Source organism: Schistocerca piceifrons, chromosome 2 (genome assembly GCF_021461385.2).
Source record: "Schistocerca piceifrons isolate TAMUIC-IGC-003096 chromosome 2, iqSchPice1.1, whole genome shotgun sequence".
Taxonomy (NCBI): Eukaryota; Metazoa; Arthropoda; class Insecta; order Orthoptera; family Acrididae; genus Schistocerca; species Schistocerca piceifrons.
In genome coordinates, this window is record NC_060139.1 from 137,211,722 (window position 1) to 137,238,217 (window position 26,496).

At 42.2% G+C, this 26,496-nt stretch overlaps 1 protein-coding gene across 1 annotated transcript in view; it reads left to right on the top strand.

Moving 5' to 3' along the window:
• The window catches only part of LOC124775038 (DNA polymerase alpha catalytic subunit), a 256,724-nt gene that overhangs the window by 77,991 nt on the left and 152,237 nt on the right, over nucleotides 1–26,496 (top strand). The window contains exon 13 of the mRNA XM_047249816.1: nucleotides 1,795–2,002. Within this exon, the coding sequence (XP_047105772.1) occupies nucleotides 1,795–2,002 (208 nt within the window). The remainder of the gene's footprint in view (nucleotides 1–1,794; nucleotides 2,003–26,496) is intronic.

Here is a 26,496-nt window from a genome sequence, read left to right on the forward strand (position 1 = left end):
ATGAATTGTATCTACTCTCAGTCGAACCTACAGCAGGGTTTTAACAGTTTGGTAAAGGCCATAATAAAATCGTCAGCCTATTGATCAAGGAATTACTCATCATTGCTAGTGTGCTATGCATAGGTTGTAACTTACCAGGCTTACCTGCACAGATATCCTTGGTAACAGCACCTCCGTTGAAAACTGGCTGAAAGTAGGCTACTGTCAATAATGTAGTCCACACAAAACTGATTTTCAAACACTCTAATTGCACTTGAAGCTTGTCAGAACTCATGTTTATGGCCAGTTTGTCTCTCACATACTTCAGTTTCGTGCAGATAAATGGATAATTACATACTACCTTCAGTTGATGTTCTAAAATGTAGTTCAAGTGTAATAACCTAACATCTGCATAGTCAAACAGTTCAAGTGTGAAAAATAACAGTCACTTAAGATATCACCCAATACACTGTCCTTCCACTTGTATAGAATTATTAATGTTACATGTGCACAGCAATACTCTGTTCTCATTAATCAACTCTGTTATTATAAGTCATTGTTAAGAATTAAGTCTTTTGTGTCATGTATATGATCACACATGTAATTATAAAGAATTGCCTATGAATTATTGACTTATGACCTAAGATGTTGAGTCCCATAGTGCTCAGAGCCATTTGAACCAACCTATGAATTATTGAGTCATAAACACTAGAACATGGAACATGTCACAAACATAGGCTATTTTTGGGGATAATATATCCACAGGATCCTTCATACAGATGGGCTTAGATGTTTCTCCATTGCAATCTCACTGCAGACTTAAGTATTTCATGGTAGAAGTGGATCTCGTAAATGGTGATGCCGACGCAAACTCTTATTTTGAAAACTACATAATGGTGGAAAATTTGGCTTGGCTCGAATTTACTGTTTTTAATGGACTACAAGAACCATTAAAATCGGGTTATAAAAAATGTTGCTAGTTACAAATTTAGAAAAATGCACAGTTGTGAAGAAGCCCCTTATTTACATGAAAGAGCACCATATTACAGTGAATTATGTATTTTGTCTTCATTGTTTTTTGGCCTGTTTCTTCTGCACTTACAGTGACCACTGAAAATACTTTAGAATAAAGCAAAATGCATTTGAACTTAATATGACTTTCATTGCAGTTGCAAAAGACACTATTTAACCTATGCAACTTAAAGTGAATTACATGTAATTATTAATTAGTGGATTAATGAGTCACTGCTGTATGTCATTTTGTATAGAAAAATTGAACCAACGAAACTTTGTAGTCAGTCTAGAAGCTCACAGTAGTTTTGACAGAATTTACAATGAGAAGTTTCAGCCTCTCTGAACTGGAAAGTCAATTAATACACAACATAATTAATTTCAGATAAAATAAAATGCATTACAATGAAGCTCGATTCTTGTACTGTTGGATAGCATAGGTCCCAGTCTCCTAATCTCATCTCAAATTTGCATGTTCATACTGCATTAATATTTTCAGTAAATGATATTTTCTAATTAACATGCCCTCTAGCCATACTAATTATACTGATGGATTCAGAGTGATTGAAAGAGTGCACTGAGTGAAAATGCTTTGTTAAATCAAATAGTATCTATATGGAAGTTTAATAAAATTTAGTTCCTAATGCACTAAGGATTGTTTCTAAAAAGTCTCTTATTGGTGATTATCATGACTAGTTCCACATTCCGAAATTTTCTCTCATGATGGAATCTATGAAAAAAGATGAAAGTGATTAAATGCATGTGACATTGTTAATAGTAATAACTGTGTTTTGGTATTTGCAGGCTGTATGCAGTAAAATGGGACATTTGGAAGTGAGCCCTGTAGATCAAAAGCCACCACCACCACTTGTTATTCTTGCATTGAATATACGCACAGTGGCTAATGTTCGTACATCTCAGTCAGAAGTGGTAATGGTTGGCTGTCTTGTTCACAATAGCTTTCCCCTTGACCGTGGTGCACCACAACCACCATTCCAGCAACACTTTTGTGGTGAGTATAGTAGAGCTTAAAAATCTGTTACAACAAAATGAAGCTAATTCCAGAGAAGTAAAGAATGATCTATGGGTTCTACTCCCTTTATGCACATCACGCATTTTAATCATAAATGCAATAGTGTGTAGTAGGTCTGTAAGAAAATTACTAGTTGTACCTGGAAATATTGTATTTGGTCTTAATGCAGTTGGTAGTCCTGAAACACACTAGCCCTGTATTAATTCTGTCCTGACAAAGGTAAGTCATTATCATGACAGTAATGGTTTCTTAAGGGAATATTAATGTATTTGGTACATGTATTACTAACTGTAACGGTCAGGCACAACAGAAAGACTGTCACAAAATAAGTGTTGGGCCAAAAGGTCTTTGTCAAAAATAGACCACACACACACACACACACACACACACACACACACACACACACACACACTCCAGGTAGTCGGCTTCAGCTGCCAGAAGAGTCTGTGGTCATGTGTGTGCAAGTTGTATTAGTATATATATATGTGTGTGTGTGTGTGTGTGTGTGTGTGTGTGTGTGTGGTCTATTTTTGACAAAGACCTTTTGGCCGAAAGCTTATTTTGTGACTGTCGTTTTGCAGTGTTTGTCTGTGATCAGCATCTCCGCTACATGGTGAGCAGCAACTATCCTTTTCATAATATTGTTACTTCCATCCTGGATTTTCTATCATTTGATTTTAACTATTCCAGTCCTCTTTGTTTAAATATTTCATGACAGCTTGCTCAAGACCCGAAGTTGTGTAGTCAAGGGATAAATTTGTTTCAGTTTTAGTTAAAACAAACCAGTTCATTACTACTCTAATTCCAAGGTAAGTGGGTAGTCCTTCATCATTTTATGTAGAACAAACAGTAACATGTTTCTTAGGAACCCTACTGCTCCTTGCACTTTTTATTCAGAGACAATAAATTGCAGAACTTAAGAATCCAGCAATAGACAATGGCACCATGCCTCTACAAAAAGCTACAGAACTGATAACTAACAGCAAATCCCAATAGCAAATTGGTACAGAAGATGGATGGCAAGAACAAAATGGGACTAGAAATCGTAATCCTCCTAGCCGGCCAATTTCTGACTCACAGTTATTTCATTTTTGAATACCAAATCTGTAAACAAATTCGTGATACTATCAGGGGTGTTCACTTGGCAGTGTCTGACACCAACTTATTTATGGGCCATCTGGAGGAATCCTTCCTATCCACTCATCACCTGTAACACCTTGTCTAGTTGAGATTCATTGACAACATTTTTATGATGTGACCTCATGGCAAGGACAATATTTGCTCTTTCCTCCATAACATCAACACCTACTCCCAAATCCACTTCACCCAGTCCTCCTCAACTCAGTGAGCCACCTTTCTAGATGCCGAACTTCACCTCTCAGATGGTTCCATCAATATGTGTGTTATATTAAGCACACCAATAACCAATAGTACCTCCACTTCGACAAATATTATCTTTTCCATGTCAGGAAGCTACAGTCTCATTTCCAATGGTCGTTGCATGTGCAGTGGAAAGCAGCAATTGTTGAAATATACTTTTAACCTTGCCAGAGCTTTTGTTAACTGACAGAATTCTAACCAGCTCATCCACGAACGGAACTCCCATGCCATCTCGTCTTCTGACACCAGTAACCCTTTTAACCAGCTACCAACCAACACTTCTCTAATAACCCAGTATTACCCTGGCCTCTAAAAGTTCAACCACGCCCTTCACCAGGGCGTCAACTATCTCTTGTTGTACCCAGGGGCGAATTTAGCTGTTTGCTGCCCCAAGGCAGAGAAAAATACTTCCACTCCTCATTTTGACGTTAATATACCACCAAGTAACTTACATCTGTACGTAACTGAATACTACAATTGCTGCTGCTAACAGTAGTAGTAGTAGTAGTAGTAGTAATTATTATTATAATTATTATTATGATAAATACATGCATATTGAACGTAGCACACTCAAATCAGGCAGAGCTATTTACAATGTGGTTTCTTTGTAGCAAATTAATCGATCATATCTTCCTCTAGTTACTTTGTCATATCAGAATTCAGGACTGTTGACTCGGTCCTGCGACGTGGGTGATCTCAAATAGCTCGAGTCTTTCGAGGAGAAGTAAAGAGCACTTGGATGAAAAGTTGGTTGCTGCGATTGACAAAAATATTCATAGTTCAATCTGCAAATTTGGAAACAGTTTTTGAACGATGTTTTCTTGCAACACACTATACAAAATAGTTAGGGAGTAGGTGTTTATTTTGTTGCTCTATATGTATGCTATAAAATCAACAACCTCATCACTAAAAAAAAAAGTTATGTTGCAGTTTTTAGCACATTACAATAGTTCAGTGTTTTCTTGTCCAGGAAAATTGATTTTTTTCTTTTCTCCAATTCAGTTATCGATCTGACCATAAAACCAGAAATGTATTCAACTGAAAATCTTCCTTTCTTTCAAAAGTAATGTCAAGCTTGGCTATTTTGTCCACTTTCAGTTTTCATGACTTTTTACTTTTTGTGACTGTTTTGTACATATTTATCTTCCTCTTTTCAGTGTCAGCTTTTTCATATGTGTCATACATACACTGATTCCTCAAATATATTCAAGTAAAGAATTGTTCAACTTTATTACTGTCTCATTATCATCATCAACTTTTTCCAATAGTTTATTTGTAGCATTAAATCTCTTCAACATCACTAATCACAGAGATGTCAGTATCACAGTTTCCAGACCCTGCAGACTGCTCAGCATTCCAGTCACCTTGCATCTTATTAAAGCCTTTTGAGTTTCATCATCCTGAACAACTTCGAAGCTAATATTATTTTTGCCAAGTGCATATTGAGACTATAGCAGGAACTGTGACACCCTGACCAGTTTGTTTTTGAAGTTCATTTTATGGAATCTGAAGTATTTCATTTTAACGCCAAAATATTCTAACCGCTCATCAAAGCAGAGAAGAAAGCATAAAATTGTTTCAACAAATGGAAAAATAATGCCTGCTGAGGAATTGCGTCACAAGCAGCCTTCAGTTGGCTTGAGGCAACTGACATTGCATACTTCAGCATCGGCTATAACACGACGGCAGCACTTGTATTGAATTTACACACGCCGTGTTGGGAGGTGCTCTGCCCTCCTGCCCACCACCGTTCTTCACCATCTGTTGTACTGCAGTGATGGTTGCCTTGTAGCAGTGAAGTTCGACGAAATTGGCCTGCCATCCAGATAGGGCCTATTCACTCCGCTGGAATGTCAGGTGCACTGGTGTCCTATCCTGGTGGGAAGGAAAGACTTCCACTTCCTCCCACCTGCGACAGAGGTAGACCGGTGTTGAACTCTGCGACTGTTGATTATGGCAAGGAAGCCATCTCTTCCTGTAGCGGTTATTGTTGTGTGTAGCATGCAGGAAACCTACAACAGACTTACGCCAGACGTCACTTCGCTGCAATCACGGAATTAAGTGCGATTGTCATTTTCGCCATTGATCCGTCCGACTGACTGCCTTACGAGCTAAACTACTGGGGTATTTATGGAGTGAAGTAATAGCTAACATTTACCTGACATCACTTGTCATGACTGCATAGATCTTGCCATTGCAAAGGTATCAGTGGTTTTCCTTTTGCTGTGCTTGCTTAACGAGTTTGTTATAGTGTAGAACTGGTTCGTAAAAGCTGTTGATACTGTTTGTTGCACTTTGCTTTAGCTTTTCTTTTGTCACAGAATGAAGTTGACGTGACCCTGTTTTGGTACTCTCACCCACTACATTGTGCTGAAGTCTGCAGCCTGGCTCAGCAGAAACGCCAATATTGAGTTTTGCTCTGATCCAGTCTTGGTGGCAAGACATTTCCATCGCGGGTGCCTAGTTTCGAAATTGCTGGAATGTAGTGAGATAGCATTGCTCTGGAACATAAAAATTTTTACCCATTTTACTGCACCATATGAGGTTGGTACGCAACATACGTATCTTCTTAAAAAAAAATTGGCCTGTATTTTTAGAAAAAACAAACAAACAAAAATCGTAATCTTTAATACAATAATCGTACTCCATTTATAAAATTCTTTATCAACTGTAACTATGTTACTATTTCTACCCCCCACTATATCGTAACGACCTCCTTATACTTTGGTGCATTCATATTTCCCAAGAATAGTTGTATCTCACATGATCAGTTATCCTTTTGAACTACTCATTCAGGACGAATAGTAATACAGTGTTTCAAAAAGGACTGTACAACTTTGAAAATTCGTATAAATTAATTCATAGTATCTACAGAGCATTTGCATTAAAGATGGCTGCCTTCACTGGACCCAAGTGTGCTAGCTGTTTGTTTTGGTTTGAGGAATCAGTCGGTGACAACAGTTCAGTGTAATTTCCGTACTGAGTATGCTAAAGGTCCTGCTAGGAAGAGGAAAATGACTAGAGAGGTCTTCTCCAGTCCTTTTTCCTTCAACCCTCTTCCTTTCCTTCAACCCTTCTGGCTGAAGAAGGAGCCACTGGCTCTGAAAACTTGCCAATTAAACCAAATATTGTGTGTGTTTTCTGCCGCCATTTGATGAGGAGATTTTTTATCTGCCCAATTAATTAGTGAACCAGATTTATAAAAAGGGTGAAAAGTTAATGTAGAAAATTACTGGCCAGCATTTCCAAAAGTTTTTGAGAAAGCATTGTGTAGGAGAGCAGTGGTACATCTCAGTACACACAATTTGCTGTCAAACTCTCCTCTGACTTCAGGAAATGAATTCACAGAAAGGACTATTTGTTCTTTCATGTGAGAGGCAGTAGCAGGGCTAGAAAATGGATTGAGGACAGTAGGTATTTTCCTCGATTTAACCCGCGACAAGCTCATTTCAAAGCTAATGAACTGATGATGTAGAAATGCTTTCTTTCATATCCCGTGCTTCAATTAATCTGTGACTTGACAGTTGATTTCAACAATAGCTTGCTAGTTGTGCCATTATTTGAAGTGGTGTGCAGTGTTAGATTTTTTTCTAACACGGGAGTCTTTATATAACAATTACTTCTCCTTCCGTGGAATACCGCCTTGCTTAGTCTTTACGTAACAATTACTTCTCCTTTCATGGAATACCGCCTTGCTTCACTTTTAGTCTGTTTCTTGTACTTGTAATATGCAGCTGTGTTAGTTTGTTTTCTTCTGAAAGTGTTCAGCATATGTTAAATCTTTTGTAAGAGAAGTCAGTATTCTTATTGGGTTTTACGAATTGAATGAAGCAATTGTTTATACAGAGTACATGACATTCTCTGTCGGATATGGAAACATGTAAAACTTGATGTGGCTGGATGAACCACTAGACTAGGGTATTTAAATAAAGGGTCTGTCATCAGATAATGACGCACACTCTGAGCATGAAGTGATCAATACCATAATAGATCAGTCAGACAGCGAATATGATGCTTCTGATACAGCTGTTTCTCAATATACAGATCGTGAAACCTTTCTTGGTAAGGATGGAATAACAGAATGGTTGAAGCAACACACTCCTCCATCAAAAACTGCCTGTCAGAATATTGTAACACAGCCTCCAGATGTGAAGGGTGTTGCAAAAAATTCGAAAACAGTTTTGGAATGCTGAAAATTATTTTTTCCAGGTAGTGTAATGGGTCGCATTGTGGAATACACAAACCAAGAACTTGACAAAATGGCAGTATCTTACGCACGTAGTGTTCATTACTGCCCACAGACATATTTTGAAGATTTTTTTTGCTTTATTTGGTGTATTATATCTCGCAGGAGTGAAAAAGGCACAGCATCTCAATACTGATGAGCTATGGGCCACTGATGGGACTGCACTGGATTTCTTTATTGCATTGATGAGCAAACGGAGGTTCCACACATTTCTCCAAGCTATATGTTTTGATGACAAATCTACGAGAGCTCAGAGAAAGGAAACAGATAATCTGGCACCTATTAGAGAAATATTTGACGAATTTGTGGATGTTTGCTAGAAGAGATATAGTTCTGGTGCATTGACAATGATAGATGAGATGTTAGAACCGTTGTGTATATGTTAAGTCAGGCAGTATATAGCAAACAAGCCTGAAAAATATGGCCTCAAGGTATATGTATTCTGTGATGCCAGAATGTTTTATACGCTAAATGTGGAAATATATGCAGGCAAACAGCTACTGGGCCATATCAAGCAGCCAATGATGCTGAGCATGTGGTGTTAAGATTGATTCGACCGATTGACAAAACAGGCAGAAATGTGACGATGGACAATTATATTTCATATATACCATTGGCTAACCTAATGTATGACATTCATCGACTCACAGTAGTAGGTACTCTATGGAAAAATGAAAGACAGATTCCACCGGGACTTCTGGGCGTAAAGTGTAGGCAACTAAACAGCAGCCTATTCGTATTTTGAGAAAAACCAAGCAACAACTGCCTGATTTACTCATGCACAGTGACGATGCTATTGACACTGACAGTGGCAAAGTGAACATACCTGAAGTCATTACATTTTACAATGTCACAAAAGGAGGTGTAGATGTTGTCGACTGTTTGAAATCAGAATAGTCTGTTTCAAGAATATGCAACTGCTGGCCTCTTACACTGTTTTTCAGCTTTTTGAACATCGGAGCAATAAATGCTCAAATAATGTATAAGGTGAACACAGATGACTTAATTCCACGGAGAAGATTCATCACAGAATTGAGTATGATGCTTACAAATGCCCACATGATCAAATGCCTGTCGATTACGAGGATATCACTTCGCTTGAAGGAGAAAAATAAAAGGTGTTGTACACATTTTTGTAAACTGCCATTAGCAAAAGAAGAAAATGAATCGAGAAAAAACAAGATGTCACTACTGCCCTAAAAGGAAAAACAGATTCACACAGCATCTCTGCCATGGTCTGTAAAGAACATACAGCATTGAGTGTTCTTAATTTACCAGGAGTGTATGTCACAAGAAGCCATATCTGAATCTGATGAGTAAAAGGAGTGTGGTTAATTCATCACTTGCTATAAATATTACAAACTGCTGTCCTATAAATATTATGAACTGCTATTCACACAGATGTGTGCAGGGACTGCAACTGCTGTGTTCGGATGCAGGCTGAGTTGGCATCCCTTCGCTCCCAGCTTCAGGCAGTGTTGGCTTCGGTCACACAGCTTGAGGCTGTTGCCAATGGGCATCACTGTGGGGGTCCGGATGGGGGTTTGTCGGGGACGGCCAGCTCGTCCCACGCATCCGCTGATCGGACTACGACTGTGGTTGCCCGGGATACTGCCCGCATTGAGGCTGATCCCTCACCTGTGGTAGAGTGGGAGGTCGTTTCAAGGTGTGGCAGGGGGCGAAAGACATTCCGGAGGGCTGAACGGAAAGCCTCTCCAGTTTGTCTGACGAACCGGTTTCAGGCTCTGTCTCAGGCTGATACTGATCTTCGGCCTGACATGGCTGCTTGTCCTGTTCCAGAGGTTGCCCCTCAGTCTGCAAGATCCAGGCAGTTGCAGAGGGTGGGCTTACTGGTAGTTGGGAGCTCCAACGTCAGGCGCGTAATGGGGCCCCTTAGGGAAATGGCAGCAAGAGAGGGGAAGAAAACCAATGTGCACTCCGTGTGCATACCGGGGGGAGTCATTCCAGATGTGGAAAGGGTCCTTCCGGATGCCATGAAGGGTACAGGGTGCACCCATCTGCAGGTGGTCGCTCATGTCGGCACCAATGATGTGTGTCGCTATGGATCGGAGGAAATCCTCTCTGGCTTCCGGCGGCTATCTGATTTGGTGAAGACTGCCAGTCTCGCTAGCGGGATGAAAGCAGAGCTCACCATCTGCAGCATCGTCGACAGGACTGACTGCGGACCTTTGGTACAGAGCCGAGTGGAGGGTCTGAATCGGAGGCCGAGACGGTTCTGCGACCGTGTGGGCTGCAGATTCCTCGACTTGCGCCATAGGGTGGTGGAGTTTCGGGTTCCGCTGGATAGGTCAGGAGTCCACTACACGCAACATGCGGCTACACGGGTAGCAGGGGTGGTGTGGCGTGGGCTGGGCGGTTTTTTAGGTTAGATGGCCTCGGGCAAGTACAGAAAGGGCAACAGCCTCAACGGGTGCGGGGCAAAGTCAGGACATGCGGGGACCAAGCAGCAATCGGTATTGTAATTGTAAACTGTCGAAGCTGCATTGGTAAAGTACCGGAACTTAAAGCGCTGATAGAAAGCACCGAAGCTGAAATCGTTATAGGTACGGAAAGCTGGCTGAAGCCAGAGATAAATTCTGCCGAAATTTTTACAAAGGCACAGATGGTGTTAAGAAAGGATAGATTGCATGCAACCGGTGTTGGCATGTTTGTCGCTGTTAATAGTAGTTTATCCTGTAGTGAAGTAGAAGTGGATAGTTCCTGTGAATTATTATGGGTGGAGGTTACACTAAACAACCGAACTAGGTAAATAATTGGCTCCTTTTACCGACCTCCCGACTCAGCAGCATTAGTGGCAGAACAACTGAGAGAAAATTTGGAATACATTTCACATAAATTTTCTCAGCATGTTATAGTCTTAGGTGGAGATTTCAATTTACCAGATATAGACTGGGACACTCAGATGTTTAGGACGGGTGTTAGGGACAGAGCATCGAGTGACATACTGAGTGCACTACCTCGAGCAATTAAACAGAGAACCGACTCGTGGAGATAACATCTTGGACCTATTGATAACAAACAGACCCGAACTTTTCGACTCTGTATGTACAGAACAGGGAATCAGTGATCATAAGGCCGTTGCAGCATCCCTGAATATGGAAGTTAATAGGAATATAAAAAAAGGGAGGAAGGTTTATCTGTTTAGCAAGAGTAATAGAAGGCAGATTTCAGACTACCTAACAGATCAAAACGAAAATTTCTGTTCCGACACTGACAATGTTGAGTGTTTATGGAAAAAGTTCAAGGCAATCGTAAAATGCGTTTTAGACAGGTACGTGCCGAGTAAAACTGTGAGGGACGGGAAAACCCACCGTGGTTCAACAACAAAGTTGGGAAACTACTGCGAAAGCAAAGAGAGCTCCACTCCAAGTTTAAACGCAGCCAAATCCTCTCAGACAAACAAAAGCTAAACGATGTCAAAGTTAGCGTAAGGAGGGCTATGCGTGAAGCGTTCATTGAATTCGAAAGTGAAATTCTATGTACCGACTTGACAGAAAATCCTAGGAAGTTCTGGTCTTACGTTAAATCAGTAAGTGGCTCGAAACAGCATATCCAGACACTACGGGATGATGATGGCATTGAAACAGAGAATGACACGCGTAAAGCTGAAATACTAAACACCTTTTTCCAAAGCTGTTTCACAGAGGAAGACCGCACTGCAGTTCCTTCCCTAAATCCTCGCACAAACGAAAAAATGGCTGACATCGAAATAAGTTTCCAAGGAATAGAAAAGCAACTGGAATCACTCAGTAGAGGAAAGTCCACTGGACCTGACGGGATACCAATTCGATTCTACACAGAGTACGCGAAAGAACTTGCCCCCCTTCTAACAGCCGTGTACCGCAAGTCTCTAGAGGAACGGAGGGTTCCAAATGATTGGAAAAGAGCACAGATAGTCCCAGTCTTCAAGAAGGGTCGTCGAGCAGATGCGCAAAACTATAGACCTATATCTCTTACGTCGATCTCTTGTAGAATTTTAGAACATGTTTTTAGCTCGCGTATCATGTCATTTCTGGAAACCCAGAATCTACTATGTAGGAATCAACATGGATTCCGGAAACAGCGATCGTGTGAGACCCAACTTGCTTTATTTGTTCATGAGACCCAGAAAATATTAGATACAGGCTCCCAGGTAGATGCTATTTTTCTTGACTTCCGGAAGGCGTTCAATACAGTTCCGCACTGTCGCCTGATAAACAAAGTAAGAGCCTACGGAATATCAGACCAGCTGTGTGGCTGGATTGAAGAGTTTTTAGCAAACAGAACACAGCATGTTGTTATCAATGGAGAGACGTCTACAGACGTTAAAGTAACCTCTGGCGTGCCACAGGGGAGTGTTATGGGACCATTGCTTTTCACAATATATATAAATGACTTAGTAGATAGTGTCGGAAGTTCCATGCGGCTTTTCGCGGATGATGCTGTAGTATACAGAGAAGTTGCAGCATTAGAAAATTGTAGCGAAATGCAGGAAGATCTGCAGCGGATAGGCACTTGGTGCAGGGAGTGTCAACTGACCCTTAACATAGACAAATGTAATGTATTGCGAATACATAGAAAGAAGGATCCTTTATTGTATGATTATATGATAGCGGAACAAACACTGGTAGCAGTTACTTCTGTATGATATCTGGGAGTATGCGTGCGGAACGATTTGAAGTGGAATGATCATATAAAATTAATTGTTGGTAAGGCGGGTACCAGGTTGAGATTCATTGGGAGAGTGCTTAGAAAATGTAGTCCATCAACAAAGGAGGTGGCTTACAAAACACTCGTTCGACCTATACTTGAATATTGCTCATCAGTGTGGGATCCGTACCAGATCGGTCTGACGGAGGAGATAGAGAAGATCCAAAGAAGAGCGGCGCGTTTCGTCACAGGGTTATTTGGTAACCGTGATAGCGTTACGGAGATGTTTAATAAACTCAAGTGGCAGACTCTGCAAGAGAGGCGCTCTGCATCGCGGTGTAGCTTGCTCGCCAGGTTTCGAGAGGGTGCGTTTCTGGATGAGGTATCGAATATATTGCTTCCCCCTACTTATACCTCCCGAGGAGATCACGAATGTAAAATTAGAGAGATTAGAGCGCGCACGGAGGCTTTCAGACAGTCGTTCTTCCCGCGAACCATACGCGACTGGAACAGGAAAGGGAGGTAATGACAGTGGCACGTAAAGTGCCCTCCGCCACACACCGTTGGGTGGCTTGCGGAGTATCAATGTAGATGTAGATGTAGTTGTTGTAATTGTAATCAAAAAAGTTTGTGAAATCTTTGCATGTTGAAATATTTTTAAGTTTAGCAAATTACATGTTCCACACCATGTTTATACTAATTTATAAGGCTTTGGTAATAATAAAGAAATTATTTGTTGTATAAATGTGTCTTTGTTGGGCATAAAGGGATAAAAAAGGAGCAAGATCTCATTGTTAGAAAAATGTAACACCGTAGTTATTGCGTGACAACAATATACCCGAGTGACCGCAGGTTAACACAAGAATTTGACTGTGTGGAACTACAATATTTTTGCATAAGTTGGAACACTATGGGATTAGGGAGAAAGCTCGACCATTGTTCACTTCATATCTGGAAGGTAGAAAGCAGAAGGTTGTCCTCTAGTTCCAATGAACAAGGAAGAGGTTCAAACCTGGCTGGGTTCGTGTAAAGTGAGTGATTGAGTGAGTGTGTGTGTGTGTGTGTGTGTGTGTGTGTGTGTGTGTGTTTTTTGGGGGGGGGGGGGGGGAGAGGGGTGGTTGTTACAGGTTACTGTGCTGGGTCCATTGTGTCCCTTGATGTGTATCAATGATCTGCCACTCAACATGAGAGAATATTAAAACATTTTTTACTTTGCTGATGGACACAAGGGTTGCTGTGAAAGACATTGGACATATATTAATGATGTCGCTAACAGGATAGTCAGTTACAACAGCATATGGCTTTCAGAAAACAGATAATGCTTAACTGTAACAAAGCACAATATGTATAGTTTTTGAATTGCAACTTGTCCAGAAAGGGAAATTTTATTGGCAAAAATGGTGAAACAGTCAGTGAAGTTAATCATTTCAAGTTCCTATGCCTGAGGGCAGATGGAATGCTTTATTGGGAGTATCATGTGCAACGTCTTGAACAGAAACTGAATGATCTCCACTGTCTGTCACACTGAAACACAGGGGCTTGTTTAGTTTGCTTATTTTCACTCTAAAATTTCATGTGGTGTTATGTTTTGGGCCAACTCTGTTTGCAGTCTAAGAATGTTCTTAGCCCAGAAGCTGGTAGCCAGCCTGATCAGAGGTGCCAGTTTGTGAACTTCATGTAGATCATTGTCAGGTGTGTCTGAATTCTAATTCTGCCACCTTTATACATGTATTTCACCATGGAATTTGTTGTTGACATTATCAACTCATTTGTAAGAAATTGCAACATTCATTCAATGAACACTAGGCAGAAAAACAACATGCAGTTGGACAACATTTCCTTGAGCACTGTATGGAAAGGCATGCACTGTTGAGCAGGTAGTGTCAAACCCAAGTTAAAAGGTTCTCTTGTGGCGTTCTGTAGAGGAGTTCCTTGCACTAATTGAGATTTTGTGTTTTATTTCCTTTATATGTTGTTTATAAGTTTTCTATACAACATTCTGTAAACTATGCACAGACTCATTCCATGGCCAAGGAGCTTTGGCTCACATGGTCCCACAGAATCTGATAGATGAAATAAATAAATAAATAAATAAATAAATAAATAAATAAATAAAAAATAACTCAGCTGACAAATTTTGAGACTCTGAGATAACATGGTCCCTATGGACCGAGGTACTGAGCACCCTTTCGCTCTAAGCCATATGATGACGACTAACAGCCTGATGTTACAGGTCAGTGTGGATTGGTTTCCTGTAAATTGCATGTTCAACATACCACATTTGCTGCTGACCGTGTCAAGGAAGGGAAAGCAGCCATCCTTTTCCTCCTCCATAGTGAACGAATATTCTGGTGGATTGAATTCAGATGTTCTAAAAAGCTGCTGAAACTTTTGCTTACGAGAAGCCAAACAAAAAAGGTATCATCTAAGAAAGCACACGGGTTTCAGTCGTGCAGACTCCAGGACACATTCCTCAAAATATTCCATAAAAAGATTGGCAATAGTGGTTGACAGAGCACTCCTCATTGCAACTATGTCTGCTAATAGAACTGGTCACTGAATAAAAGTAAGTGAAAGTCAATAGGTGTTGGAAGAGGTTAGTTATTTCAGTACCAAAGCTAACCTCAATTTACCATAATGAATCAGACAGTTGAACACTAGGGAGGAATGAGATTACATCAAAAGTTACTAACTTATGAGAATCACTCAAAGGCAGTCACTGTAATTGATGTAAGAAATCTACCAAGTTCCTAGTGTGATGTACACACATACCTACTATTGGGTGCAACAGAGTAACAAAGTGATTCGCTACTGACAATAAGCGTCAGAGGAAGCCCTTCTTGTGGATATTTGGAAGGCTATACAATCTAGGAGGGACAGCACAATAAGAGTTAAGATTCTTAATATTCCCGTGTGAGAGATCTTTTATGCAGAGGATTGTTAGCCTTCTTCTGAACCTTTTATGTTGGATCAGCTCTGTGTCTGTGATACACTGAATCGGATAGTAAACATGGTATCTTTTGAGCATAATCCTGCTTGTCCAACACAGCACTGTCCTTGTCTGCAGGTAAGATAAGAATATCAGAATCTACCCTGAGTGAACACAGAGCAGCCTTTTCATCTGTTGTAATATTACTGTTGGGTGAAAATGTGTAGCTCAGGATGAATGTTGAGAGGCCAACTCCCCCTGCTTTGTATTTTCAGGCTGATAGTTGTCACCATCCAGTTAAGAGTGAAGAGGTACTTTGTACCATGGTTCATAGGACGTATATCAACTTAGATGTGAAAGCTTGTCAGCTGAGTTAGCCCACGTCAAAGTCACGTATCACTAGAAGGGTTACAGTGAAAGGCAGATTGGACACAGGTTGCACAGTCAAGTAAATGCGAATCAAGTGAGTGCCAAAAATAAAGCCTATGGCACTATTTCCTTATGCAGGAAGCGGTTTTAACAGGAATGGTCATATTCTGCGGAAAACATGATGTGAAGTGTGTATTTTCAACCACCATATAATAACCCTTCTTGGGCCTGTAAAAGATAATCTTGATATGTGTAAAATGGATGTTTAACATAGCCCATGCAGTTGTGGCATGTTGTACATCGCTCAGAGCATCAGGACTATGGAGGGCACACACACACTTACAGCAGCATTACCTTGGTACCAGTCATTCCATAGAATGTAACAACACAGTGATTGTATTGTGTGTTTCCAGCTGTTGGGATAGTATTATTAAGGAAGCGGTTGAGGAGGTTAAATTAATAAGTGTCATTTTAAATACAGCGGGAGATATTTCCTTAAATTCTGCATGGAATCCTGCTCTCTCCCTGGTCAAACAAAGGAGGGGTGGAGTTAATGCTACCTCATCCATTGACTGTTGATATTCACTATTGATAGTTTCTGATGTTGGTCATTTTTGGTTGTTTGATGGTGCTAGTTGTTTACTCTCTCTCTCTCTCTCTCTCTCTCTCTCTCTCTCTCTCTCTCTCTCTCGTGTGTGCGGGTGTGTGTTTCTGTATATGATGTATTCTGGTTCTTGGTCTGCTTTGAGCCATTTCCCAAGGGTTCAAATATTCTTGTGCAACGGCATCTATTTGCATCTGTGCTTAGGAAGTAACAGTGTGTTCATCTGTCAAAACGCCAGCAGTTGTGAAAGATATCAGCCAGCTGCTTTTCTCCGTGTAGTTTGAATATTGTGTTTGCTGAGAGATGTCTCAATTTCACAGATAAAGAATGTGTGTAGGATAGGATACCCCTAAACCAATTTAAAATTGTTAGTGATCATAGACTTGTAAGTCACAGACTAAGAAGAGATTAAAACAATGGTAGAATGGGGGGGGATCCTCAAGTGGTGGGAAGTCAGAAACGTAGTTTCCATTATTTAAGAAAATGGGTATGTACCTTATTAAATTCAATAATTCAACAAAAAGTTCAAAAGGAAGTGTATGCAGGCATGGATGCGTGGGATACTTAGTTAACAGAGGTACCTACACAAACAGACAGAGATGTTGCAGGTATGAAGAAAACAAAATAAAAGATGATCTGGAATGGAGCAAGGTAACTGTTAGAGAGATGGAAGAAGTTACAGTTTGATGATAACTGGAAATGACCGAATATTCTGAATCCATCAAAACTGTTCAAAATTGCTATAGAGAGAATGTGAGAGCAATAAAAGCATGTAGAATATAAAACACGAGCGTAACGTTGCGTAGGCCTTATATTTCATAAGTTAACATGGCATAGTAACTTACAACAGATGAAAAATATTAACAAGCATTAAATGTTTGTGTGGTTGAGGAGGTGAATCAAAAACACAGTAAATAATGATGTTAATGACATTTCGGAAGAATCGCCATTGGATTGGATTGAGATTTTTCTGTGTTTACTTTTGGACATTTAGTTGAGCCTCTGCTCCTGTGGATATACTTACGTTAGTTTTCTTTTCATCTAGAGACACTGGTCGACAGCTTAATCTGGTACCTGAGATTGTATTGTGGTTTGAATAACAAAGAAAAACTTTTTGGAATATTTGTTTACTCTTTTCTTCCAGCGTAAGTATAGTATTCCCCCCCCCCCCCCCATCCCCCATCAACCATGGACCTTGCCGTTGGTGGGGAGGCTTACATGCCTCAGCGATACAGATAGCTGTACCGTAGGTACAACCACAACGGAGGGATATCTGTTGAGAGGCCAGACAAACGTGTGGTTCCTGAACAGGGGCAGCAGCCTTTTCAGTAGTTGCAAGGGCAACAGTCTGGATGATTGACTGATCTAGCCTTGTAACAATAACCAAAATGGCCTTGCTGTGCTGGTACTGCGAACGGCTGAAAGCAAGGGGAAACTATGGCCGTAATTTTTCCCGAGGGCATGCAGCTTTACTGTATGATTAAATGATGATGGCGTCCTCTTGGGTAAAATATTCCGGAGGTAAAATAGTCCCCCATTCGGATCTCCGGGCGGGGACTACTCAAGAGGATGTCGTTATCAGGAGATAGAAAACTGGCGTTCTACGAATTGGAGCATGGAATGTCAGATCTCTTAATCGGGCAGGTAGGTTAGAAAATTTAAAAAGGGAAATGGATAGGTTAAAGTTAGATATAGTGGGAATTAGTGAAGTTCGGTGGCAGGAGGAACAAGACTTCTGGTCAGGCGAATACAGGGTTATAAATACAAAGTCAAATAGGGGTAATGCAGGAGTAGGTTTAATAATGAACAGGAAAATAGGAATGCGGGTAAGCTACTACAAACAGCATAGTAAACGCATTATTGTGGCCAAGATAGATACGAAGCCAACACCTACTACAGTAGTACAAGTTTATATGCCAACTAGCTCTGCAGATGACGAAGAAATTGAAGAAATGTATGATGAAATAAAAGAAGTTATTCAGATAGTGAAGGGAGACGAAAATTTAATAGTCGTGGGTGACTGGGATTCGAGTGTAGGAAAAGGGAGAGAAGGAAACGTAGTAGGTGAATATGGATTGGGGCTAAGAAATGAAAGAGGAAGCCGCCTGGTAGAATTTTGCACAGAGCACAACTTAATCATAGCTAACACTTGGTTTAAGAATCATGATAGAAGGTTGTATACATGGAAGAACCCTGGAGATACTAAAAGGTATCAGATAGATTATATAATGGTAAGACAGGGATTTAGGAACCAGGTTTTAAATTGTAAGACATTTCCAGGGGCAGATGTGGACTCCGACCACAATCTATTGGTTATGAGCTGTAGATTAAAACTGAAGAAACTGCAAAAAGGTGGGAATTTAAGGAGATGGGACCTGGATAAACTGAAAGAACCAGAGGTTGTACAGAGTTTCAGGGAGAGCATAAGGGAACAATTGACAGGAATGGGGGAAAGAAATACAGTAGAAGAAGAATGGGTAGCTTTGAGGGATGAAGTAGTGAAGGCAGCAGAGGATCAAGTAGGTAAAAAGACGAGGGCTAGTAGAAATCCTTGGGTAACAGAAGAAATATTGAATTTAATTGATGAAAGGAGAAAATATAAAAATGCAGTAAATGAAGCAGGCAAAAAGGAATACAAACATCTCAAAAATGAGATAGACAGGAAGTGCAAAATGGCTAAGCAGGGATGGCTAGAGGACAAATGTAAGGATGTAGAGGCTTATCTCACTAGGGGTAAGATAGATACTGCCTACAGGAAAATTAAAGAGACCTTTGCAGATAAGATAACCACTTGTGTGAACATCAAGAGCTCAGATGGAAACCCAGTTCTAAGCAAAGAAGGGAAAGCAGAAAGGTGGAAGGAGTATATAGAGGGTCTATACAAGGGCGATGTACTTGAGGACAATATTATGGAAATGGAAGAGGATGTAGATGAAGATGAAATGGGAGATACGATACTGCGTGAAGAGTTTGACAGAGCACTGAAAGACCTGAGTCGAAACAAGGCCCCCGGAGTAGACAACATTCCATTGTGATTCTTGAGTTTCTCCCGGCGTATTTAATAATCAAAATATCCAGCTGTTGCGCCACCGTAGATGTTGTTTGCTAAGTACTCTTGCCTTTCTAAAGAGATGTCGTTCCGAGAATGTTGTTCCAAATTTTGCTAAGGTTCTGCATCACATCGATTCTGCAGCAGCTAAGAGAATCAAGAAACGAGCCAGCCTCGCATTGGTACGTGAGAGAGTGCAATTCACCCGCCGGAGCCTTGAGTTTATCTCACAGGAATTACTCAAACTACATTTGCAACTGGCTAGTAAGCTCACTTCTTGTTCCTGGGATTGGATTGATGGTGTCACCTGGGTGTCAGCTGATTCCGCCCATAAGAAGGCTATGGGACGTCAAACAGCTAAGTTCTCATGTCTCCTTGACAAACCATCTCTGCAGGTTCTGTGCAAGACTGTCATCAATTTGAGTGACATAGTGTTGAGTGATGATGCGGTCTCGGTTTTGCAGAAAGGTCTCAACTTCGCTCCCACCCCCAAGTTCTCTCCGGTCGCAGAAATTGTTAGTGCTGTTGAACAGGTTGCAGCTCGACTACCGCCAGAATCAGCCGAGGAAATACGTCGTGAAACTTGTCGTGCGTTGACGAAATCCAAGCCGATGAAGTCAAATATCAACAGTAAAGAGAGGGCGGCCATTCGTGATCTGAGGGAGCGCTCTGAAATTGTTGTCTTACCGGCTGACAAAGGCAATGCGACAGTTGTTGTCTCCCATAAGGACTACACTGATAAGATGCAGAGCCTGCTAAATGACGATTCCTACCGTAAGATCAGCGTTGACCCTACAAAGAAGGTGGAGAACAAGATGAGGGCGCTTCTCAAGGACGCAGATTTACCGGAGGGCGACGCTAAGAAATTGTTACCCCAAGGTCCGGTACCGCCTAGACTATATGGACTCCCGAAGGTTCACAAAGAGGGGGTACCATTACGCCCCATTGTCAGCAACATCAGGGCACCTACATATTTGTTGGCCAAATACCTGACGGGAATATTAAGTCCTTATGTAGGTAAATGCCCTCATCACATCCGTAATTCCGTGGATTTTGTTAAACGCCTTGATAGCTTCAGGTTGGATGAGTCAGATATCATGGTGAGTTTTGACGTCGTTTCCTTGTTTACGAGGGTACCCCTGCGAGAGTCACTAGAATTGATTAGTCAGAAGTTTGATGAGAAGACCACTGAACTTTTTAGGCATGTCTTGACTTCCACGTATTTTCTTTTTAATGGAGAATACTACGAACAAACGGAGGGAGTCGCCATGGGTAGCCCACTCTCACTGGTGGTAGCGAATTTGTACATGGAGAACTTAGAGGAGGAAGCCGTGTCGTCATCCGTATGGAAACCTACTTGCTTTTTCCGTTACGTGGACGACACGTTCGTCATCTGGCCACGTGGTATGGATAAACTCCTTGACTTCCTTACACATCTAAACTCCATACACCCCAACATCAAATTCACTATGGAGACTGAGACAGGGTAAATTACCTTTCCTTGACGTCTTGGTCAAGAGAAGGGCTGACGGCACCCTAGGTCATGGGGTGTATCAGAAGACAACGCACACTGATCTGTATTTGCACGCAGACAGCTGCCACCACCCTTCACAGAGGAATGGGGTACTTAAAACTCTAGTACATAGGGCACGCACTATCTCTGACGCAGAGGAACTACCCCAGGAATTGGAACATCTGAGAACTGTATTTCGAAAAAATGGGTACTCAGAGTGGCAGATTCAACGTGCTCTCCGCCCAACCACTGCAGCGCAACCTGTTGAGATGGATGAAGTCACGAGGGAGGAGGTAGGCACTGCATTTATTCCATACACAGGCGCACTCTCGGGGAAAATTGCCCGCATTCTGAAGAAACACCGGGTCGGAACTGTGTTTTGTCCTCCAAATAAAACTCGTGCACTGGTGGGGAGCGCCAAAGATGACCTCGGTTTGAGGAAGGCCGGCGTGTACCAGATTCCGTGTCAATGTGGCAAGTCGTATATTGGTCAAACGATGCGTACCGTCGAGGATCGATGGCGTGAACACCAGAGGCACACTCAACTGATGTATCCGAGCAAGTCGGCGGTCGCTGAACATTGTTTGTCGGACAATCACGCCATGGAGTATGACCGCACGAGGATTCTGGTACAGACGTCGAGATACTGGGACAGCGTTGTTAGAGAGGCCATCGAAATTCGCACCAATGACGACCTCATAAACCGTGACTGTGGCTATAATCTTAGCAAGGCTTGGGAACCAGCGATCGGGTTAATCAAGAGTAAATCGAGCAAACGTATAGTTGTGACGACCACGGCAGACAGAGCCATCACACCGACGTCATCTCAGACGCCGTCGCAATCTGTTACACCGCGCGACCGTGGCGCGGGGCGCGGACGGCGGAGGGAGCGCGCTGCGACCGAACCCAGTTCCCTCTCAGCAGCTATAGCGTACGGATCTCCGTGCCGGCACGTTCACAGGAGCTCAGTCCGTCAGTTCACCTGATGATGGCGACATGTATGATCGCCGAAATATTGTGCCCGTTGGACACTATAGACCGGCAGCACACCCGTAGATACACTCCTGGAAATTGAAATAAGAACACCGTGAATTCATTGTCCCAGGAAGGGGAAACTTTATTGACACATTCCTGGGGTCAGATACATCACATGATCACACTGACAGAACCACAGGCACATAGACACAGGCAACAGAGCATGCACAATGTCGGCACTAGTACAGTGTATATCCACCTTTCGCAGCAATGCAGGCTGCTATTCTCCCATGGAGACGATCGTAGAGATGTTGGATGTAGTCCTGTGGAATGGCTTGCCATGCCATTTCCACCTGGCGCCTCAGTTGGACCAGCGTTCGTGCTGGATGTGCAGACCGCGTGAGACGACGCTTGATCCAGTCCCAAACATGTTCAATGGGGGACAGATCCGGAGATCTTGCTGGCCAGGGTAGTTGACTTACACCTTCTAGAGCACGTTGGGTGGCACGGGATACATGCGGACGTGCATTGTCCTGTTGGAAAAGCAAGTTACCTTGCCGGTCTAGGAATGGTAGAACGATGGGTTCGATGACGGTTTGGATGTACCGTGCACTATTCAGTGTCCCCTCGACGATCACCAGTGGTGTACGGCCAGTGTAGGAGATCGCTCCCCACACCATGATGCCGGGTGTTGGCCCTGTGTGCCTCGGTCGTATGCAGTCCTGATTGTGGCGCTCACCTGCACGGCGCCAAACACGCATACGACCATCATTGGCACCAAGGCAGAAGCGACTCTCATCGCTGAAGACGACACGTCTCCATTCGTCCTGTCGCGACACCACTGGAGGCGGGCTGCACAATGTTGGGGCGTGAGCGGAAGACGGCCTAACGGTGTGCGGGACCGTAGCCCAGCTTCATGGAGACGGTTGCGAATGGTCCTCGCTGATACTCCAGGAGCAACAGTGTCCCTAATTTGGTGGGAAGTGGCGGTGCGGTCCCCTACGGCACTGCGTAGGATCCTACGGTCTTGGCGTGCATCCGTGCGTTGCTGCGGTCCGGTCCCAGGTCGACGGGCACGTGCACCTTCCGCCGACCACTGGCGACAACATCAATGTACTGTGGAGACCTCACGCCCCACGTGTTGAGCAATTCGGCGGTACGTCCACCCGGCCTCCCGCATGCCCACTATATGCCCTCGCTCAAAGTCCGTCAACTGCACATACGGTTCACGTCCACGCTGTCGCGGCATGCTACCAGTGTTAAAGACTGCGATGGAGCTCCGCGTATGCCACGGCAAACTGGCTGACACTGACAGCGGCGGTGCACAAATGCTGTGCAGCTAGCGCCATTCGACGGCCAACACCGCGGTTCCTGGTGTGCTGGTGTGTCCGCTGTGCCGTGCGTGTGATCATTGCTTGTACAGCCCTCTCGCAGTGTCCGGAGCAAGTATGGTGGATCTGACACACCGGTGTCAATGTGTTCTTTTTTCCATTTCCAGGAGTGTATTTTGATTAACATTCCATTGGGACTACTCACGGCCTTGGGAGAGCCAGTCCTGACAAAACTCTACCATCTGGTGAGCAAGATGTATGAAACAGGCGAAATACCCTCAGACTTCAAGAACAATATAATAATTCCAATCCCAAAGAAAGCAGGTGCTGAGAGATGTGAAAATTACCGAACAATCAGTTTAATAAGCCACAGCTGCAGAATACTAACACGAATTCTTTACAGACGAATGGAAAAACTAGTAGAAGCCGACCTCGGGGAAGATCAGTTTGGATTCCGTGGAAATACTGGAACACCTGAGGCAATACTGACTTTATGACTTACCTTAGAAGAAAGATTAAGGAAAGGCAAACCTACATTTCTAGCATTTGTAGACTTAGAGAAAGCTTTTGAAAATGTTGACTGGAATACTCTCTTTCAAATTCTAAAGGTAGCAGGGGTAAAATACAGGGAGCGAAAGGCTATTTACAATTTGTACAGAAACCAGGTGGCAGTTATAAGAGTCGAGGGACATGAAAGGGAAGCAGTGGTTGGGAAGGGAGTAAGACAGGGTTGTAGCCCATCCCCGATGTTATTCAATGTGTATATTGAACAAACAGTAAAGGAAACAAAAGAAAAATTCGTAGTAGGTATCAAAATCCATGGAGAAGAAATAAAAACTTTGAGGTTCGCCGATGACATTGTAATTCTGTCAGAGACAGCAAAGGACTTGAAAGAGCAGTTGAATGGAATGGATGGTGTCTTGAAGGGAGGATATAAGATGAACATCAACAAAAGCAAAACGAGGATAATGGAATGTAGTCGAATTAAGTCGGGTGATGTTGAGGGTATTAGATTAGGAAATGAGACACTTAAAGTAGAAAAGGAGTTTTGCTATTTGGGGAGCAAAATAACTGATGATGGTCGAAGTAGAGAGGATATAAAATGTAGACTGGCAATGGCAAGGAAAGCGTTTCTGAAGAAGAGAAATTTGTTAACATCGAGTATAGATTTAAGTGTCAGGAAGTCATTTCTGAAAGTATTTGTATGGAGTGTAGCCATGTATAGAAGTGAAACATGGACAGTAAATAGTTTGGACAAGAAGAGAATAGAAGCTTTCGAAATGTGGTGCTACAGAAGAATGCTGAAGATTAGATGGGTAGATCACATAACTAATGAGGAAGTATTGAATAGGATTGGGGAGAAGAGAAGTTTGTGGCACAACTTGACACGAAGAAGGGATCGGTTGGTAGGAGATGTTCTGAGGCATCAAGGGATCACCAATTTAGTATTGGAGGGCAGCGTGGAGGGTAAAAATCGTAGGGGGAGACCAAGAGATGAATACACTAAGCAGATTCAGAAGGATGTAGGTTGCAGTAGGTACTGGGAGATGAAGAAGCTTGCACAGGATAGAGTAGCATGGAGAGCTGCATCAAACCAGTCTCAGGACTGAAGACCACAACAGCAACAACAACAACAAGTATAGTATATCAAAATAGCTTCAATATGTTTGTCATCAGTGTTGCCACCACACCATTAACCAAAAGGAAAATACAGTGCCTATCCCCTCCCTTAAGTGACACACAGCATGTACATTTTAAGGGGAAAAAAGCGCCATGAAGGAATTATCCCAATGGAATGGAAATTGAAAGATGTCATTTACATTTGCAGACAAACAAATGTTTACAATTTCAGAAAAATTGTATGATTTATTCAAGGGAAGTGCTTCATAAATTGGGCAAGTCAATAAGCCATTGGTCCATCTCTGGCCCTCCATGCAAGCAGTTATTCAGCTTGACACTGATTGATAAAGTTGTTGGTGTCCTCCAGAGGGATATCGTCAAAAGCCCAAGCTGGTTGGAGGGCCCTGCCCATTATACTCGAAACGTTCTCAATTTGGGGGAGAGCCAGTGACATTGCTGGCCAAAATAGGGTTTACCAAGCACTAAGGCAAGCCGTAGAAACTCTGGCTTTGTGCGAGTAGGCATTATCTTGCTGAAATGTAAGACCTGGATGGCATGCTGTGAAGGCCAACAAAATAGCGTAGAATATCGTCGACATACTGCTGTACTGTAAGGGTGCCATCATGACAACCATAGAGGTTCTGCTATAAAATGAAAAGACACCCCAGACCATTACTACTGGTTGTCGGACCATATAGCGGACGACAGTGAGGTTGGTATCCCATTGCTGTCCGGGGCATCTCCAGAAACGTCTGTGGTCTAGAATTTTACTTATTGGAGCAGAATTGTCTGCATTGATGAGTCCCGCTTTGAATTGAGCCCTGAATACCAGCAAAGACGTGTCTGGAGATGCCCTAGACAGAGTGCCATTTCATTTTATAGCAGAACCCCTTTGGTTGTCATCCGTGGAGGTCTTACATAAGAGTCGTATGTCAACGATATTCTGCATCCTGTTTTGTTGTCTTTCGTGGCAAGCCATCCTGGGGTTGCATTTCAGCAAAATAATGCCAGCCCGTGCGTGGTCTACTGCTTGTCTTTGTACTTGCCAAACCCTACCTTGGCCAGTAACATTGTCAGATCTCTCCCCAACAGAGAACATTTGGAGCGTAAAGGGTCAGGCCCTGCAACCAGCTCGGGATTTTGATAATCTAATGCACTGGTCAGGAGCACATCGGACATTTCTATCAACCAATGCCAAGCCGAATAATTGCTTGCATAAGGGCCATAGGTGGGCCAATGATTTGACTTGCACAATTTGTAGACTACTTTCTCTTGAATAAACCATTCAGTGTTTCTGAAATTGTAATTTATCTCTCCTGTTGCTAAGAGACCAATCACATAACCTGTCTGTCGCTGTCTGATACTCTCTCCCCACCTTCAGCTGAGGCAGCTACCATTGTAACGGTGATTGTGATGTCATTGTTATAGCACTGACTAAGCTATATGTCATAACTACGAAAGGTCTTTTAATTAAAAATATTTATAATAAGATTTCAAATTAAGTGAAGACCAATTCAGCAGAATGTCAAAATAAAAGTCTGAGTCCTCTCACAGATAGCTGATTATGATCGTATGCAAATCCTTTTTATCATACGTTAATTGCTCTGGGTTGACATTCAGGTTTAGAACATTTAACAAAATCAAAAATCATAATAAAAATTCAACAGAATGTTTTTGTTATGTTTCAAATGACTGCGTTTGATAAGGGGAGTATGTGAAATCGGATTTTGCCAAGGAAAAGTATTTTGGAAGTTATCAGTACATTTTTATCACTGCTTCAATTAATTAACATTAATTACAACAGGGT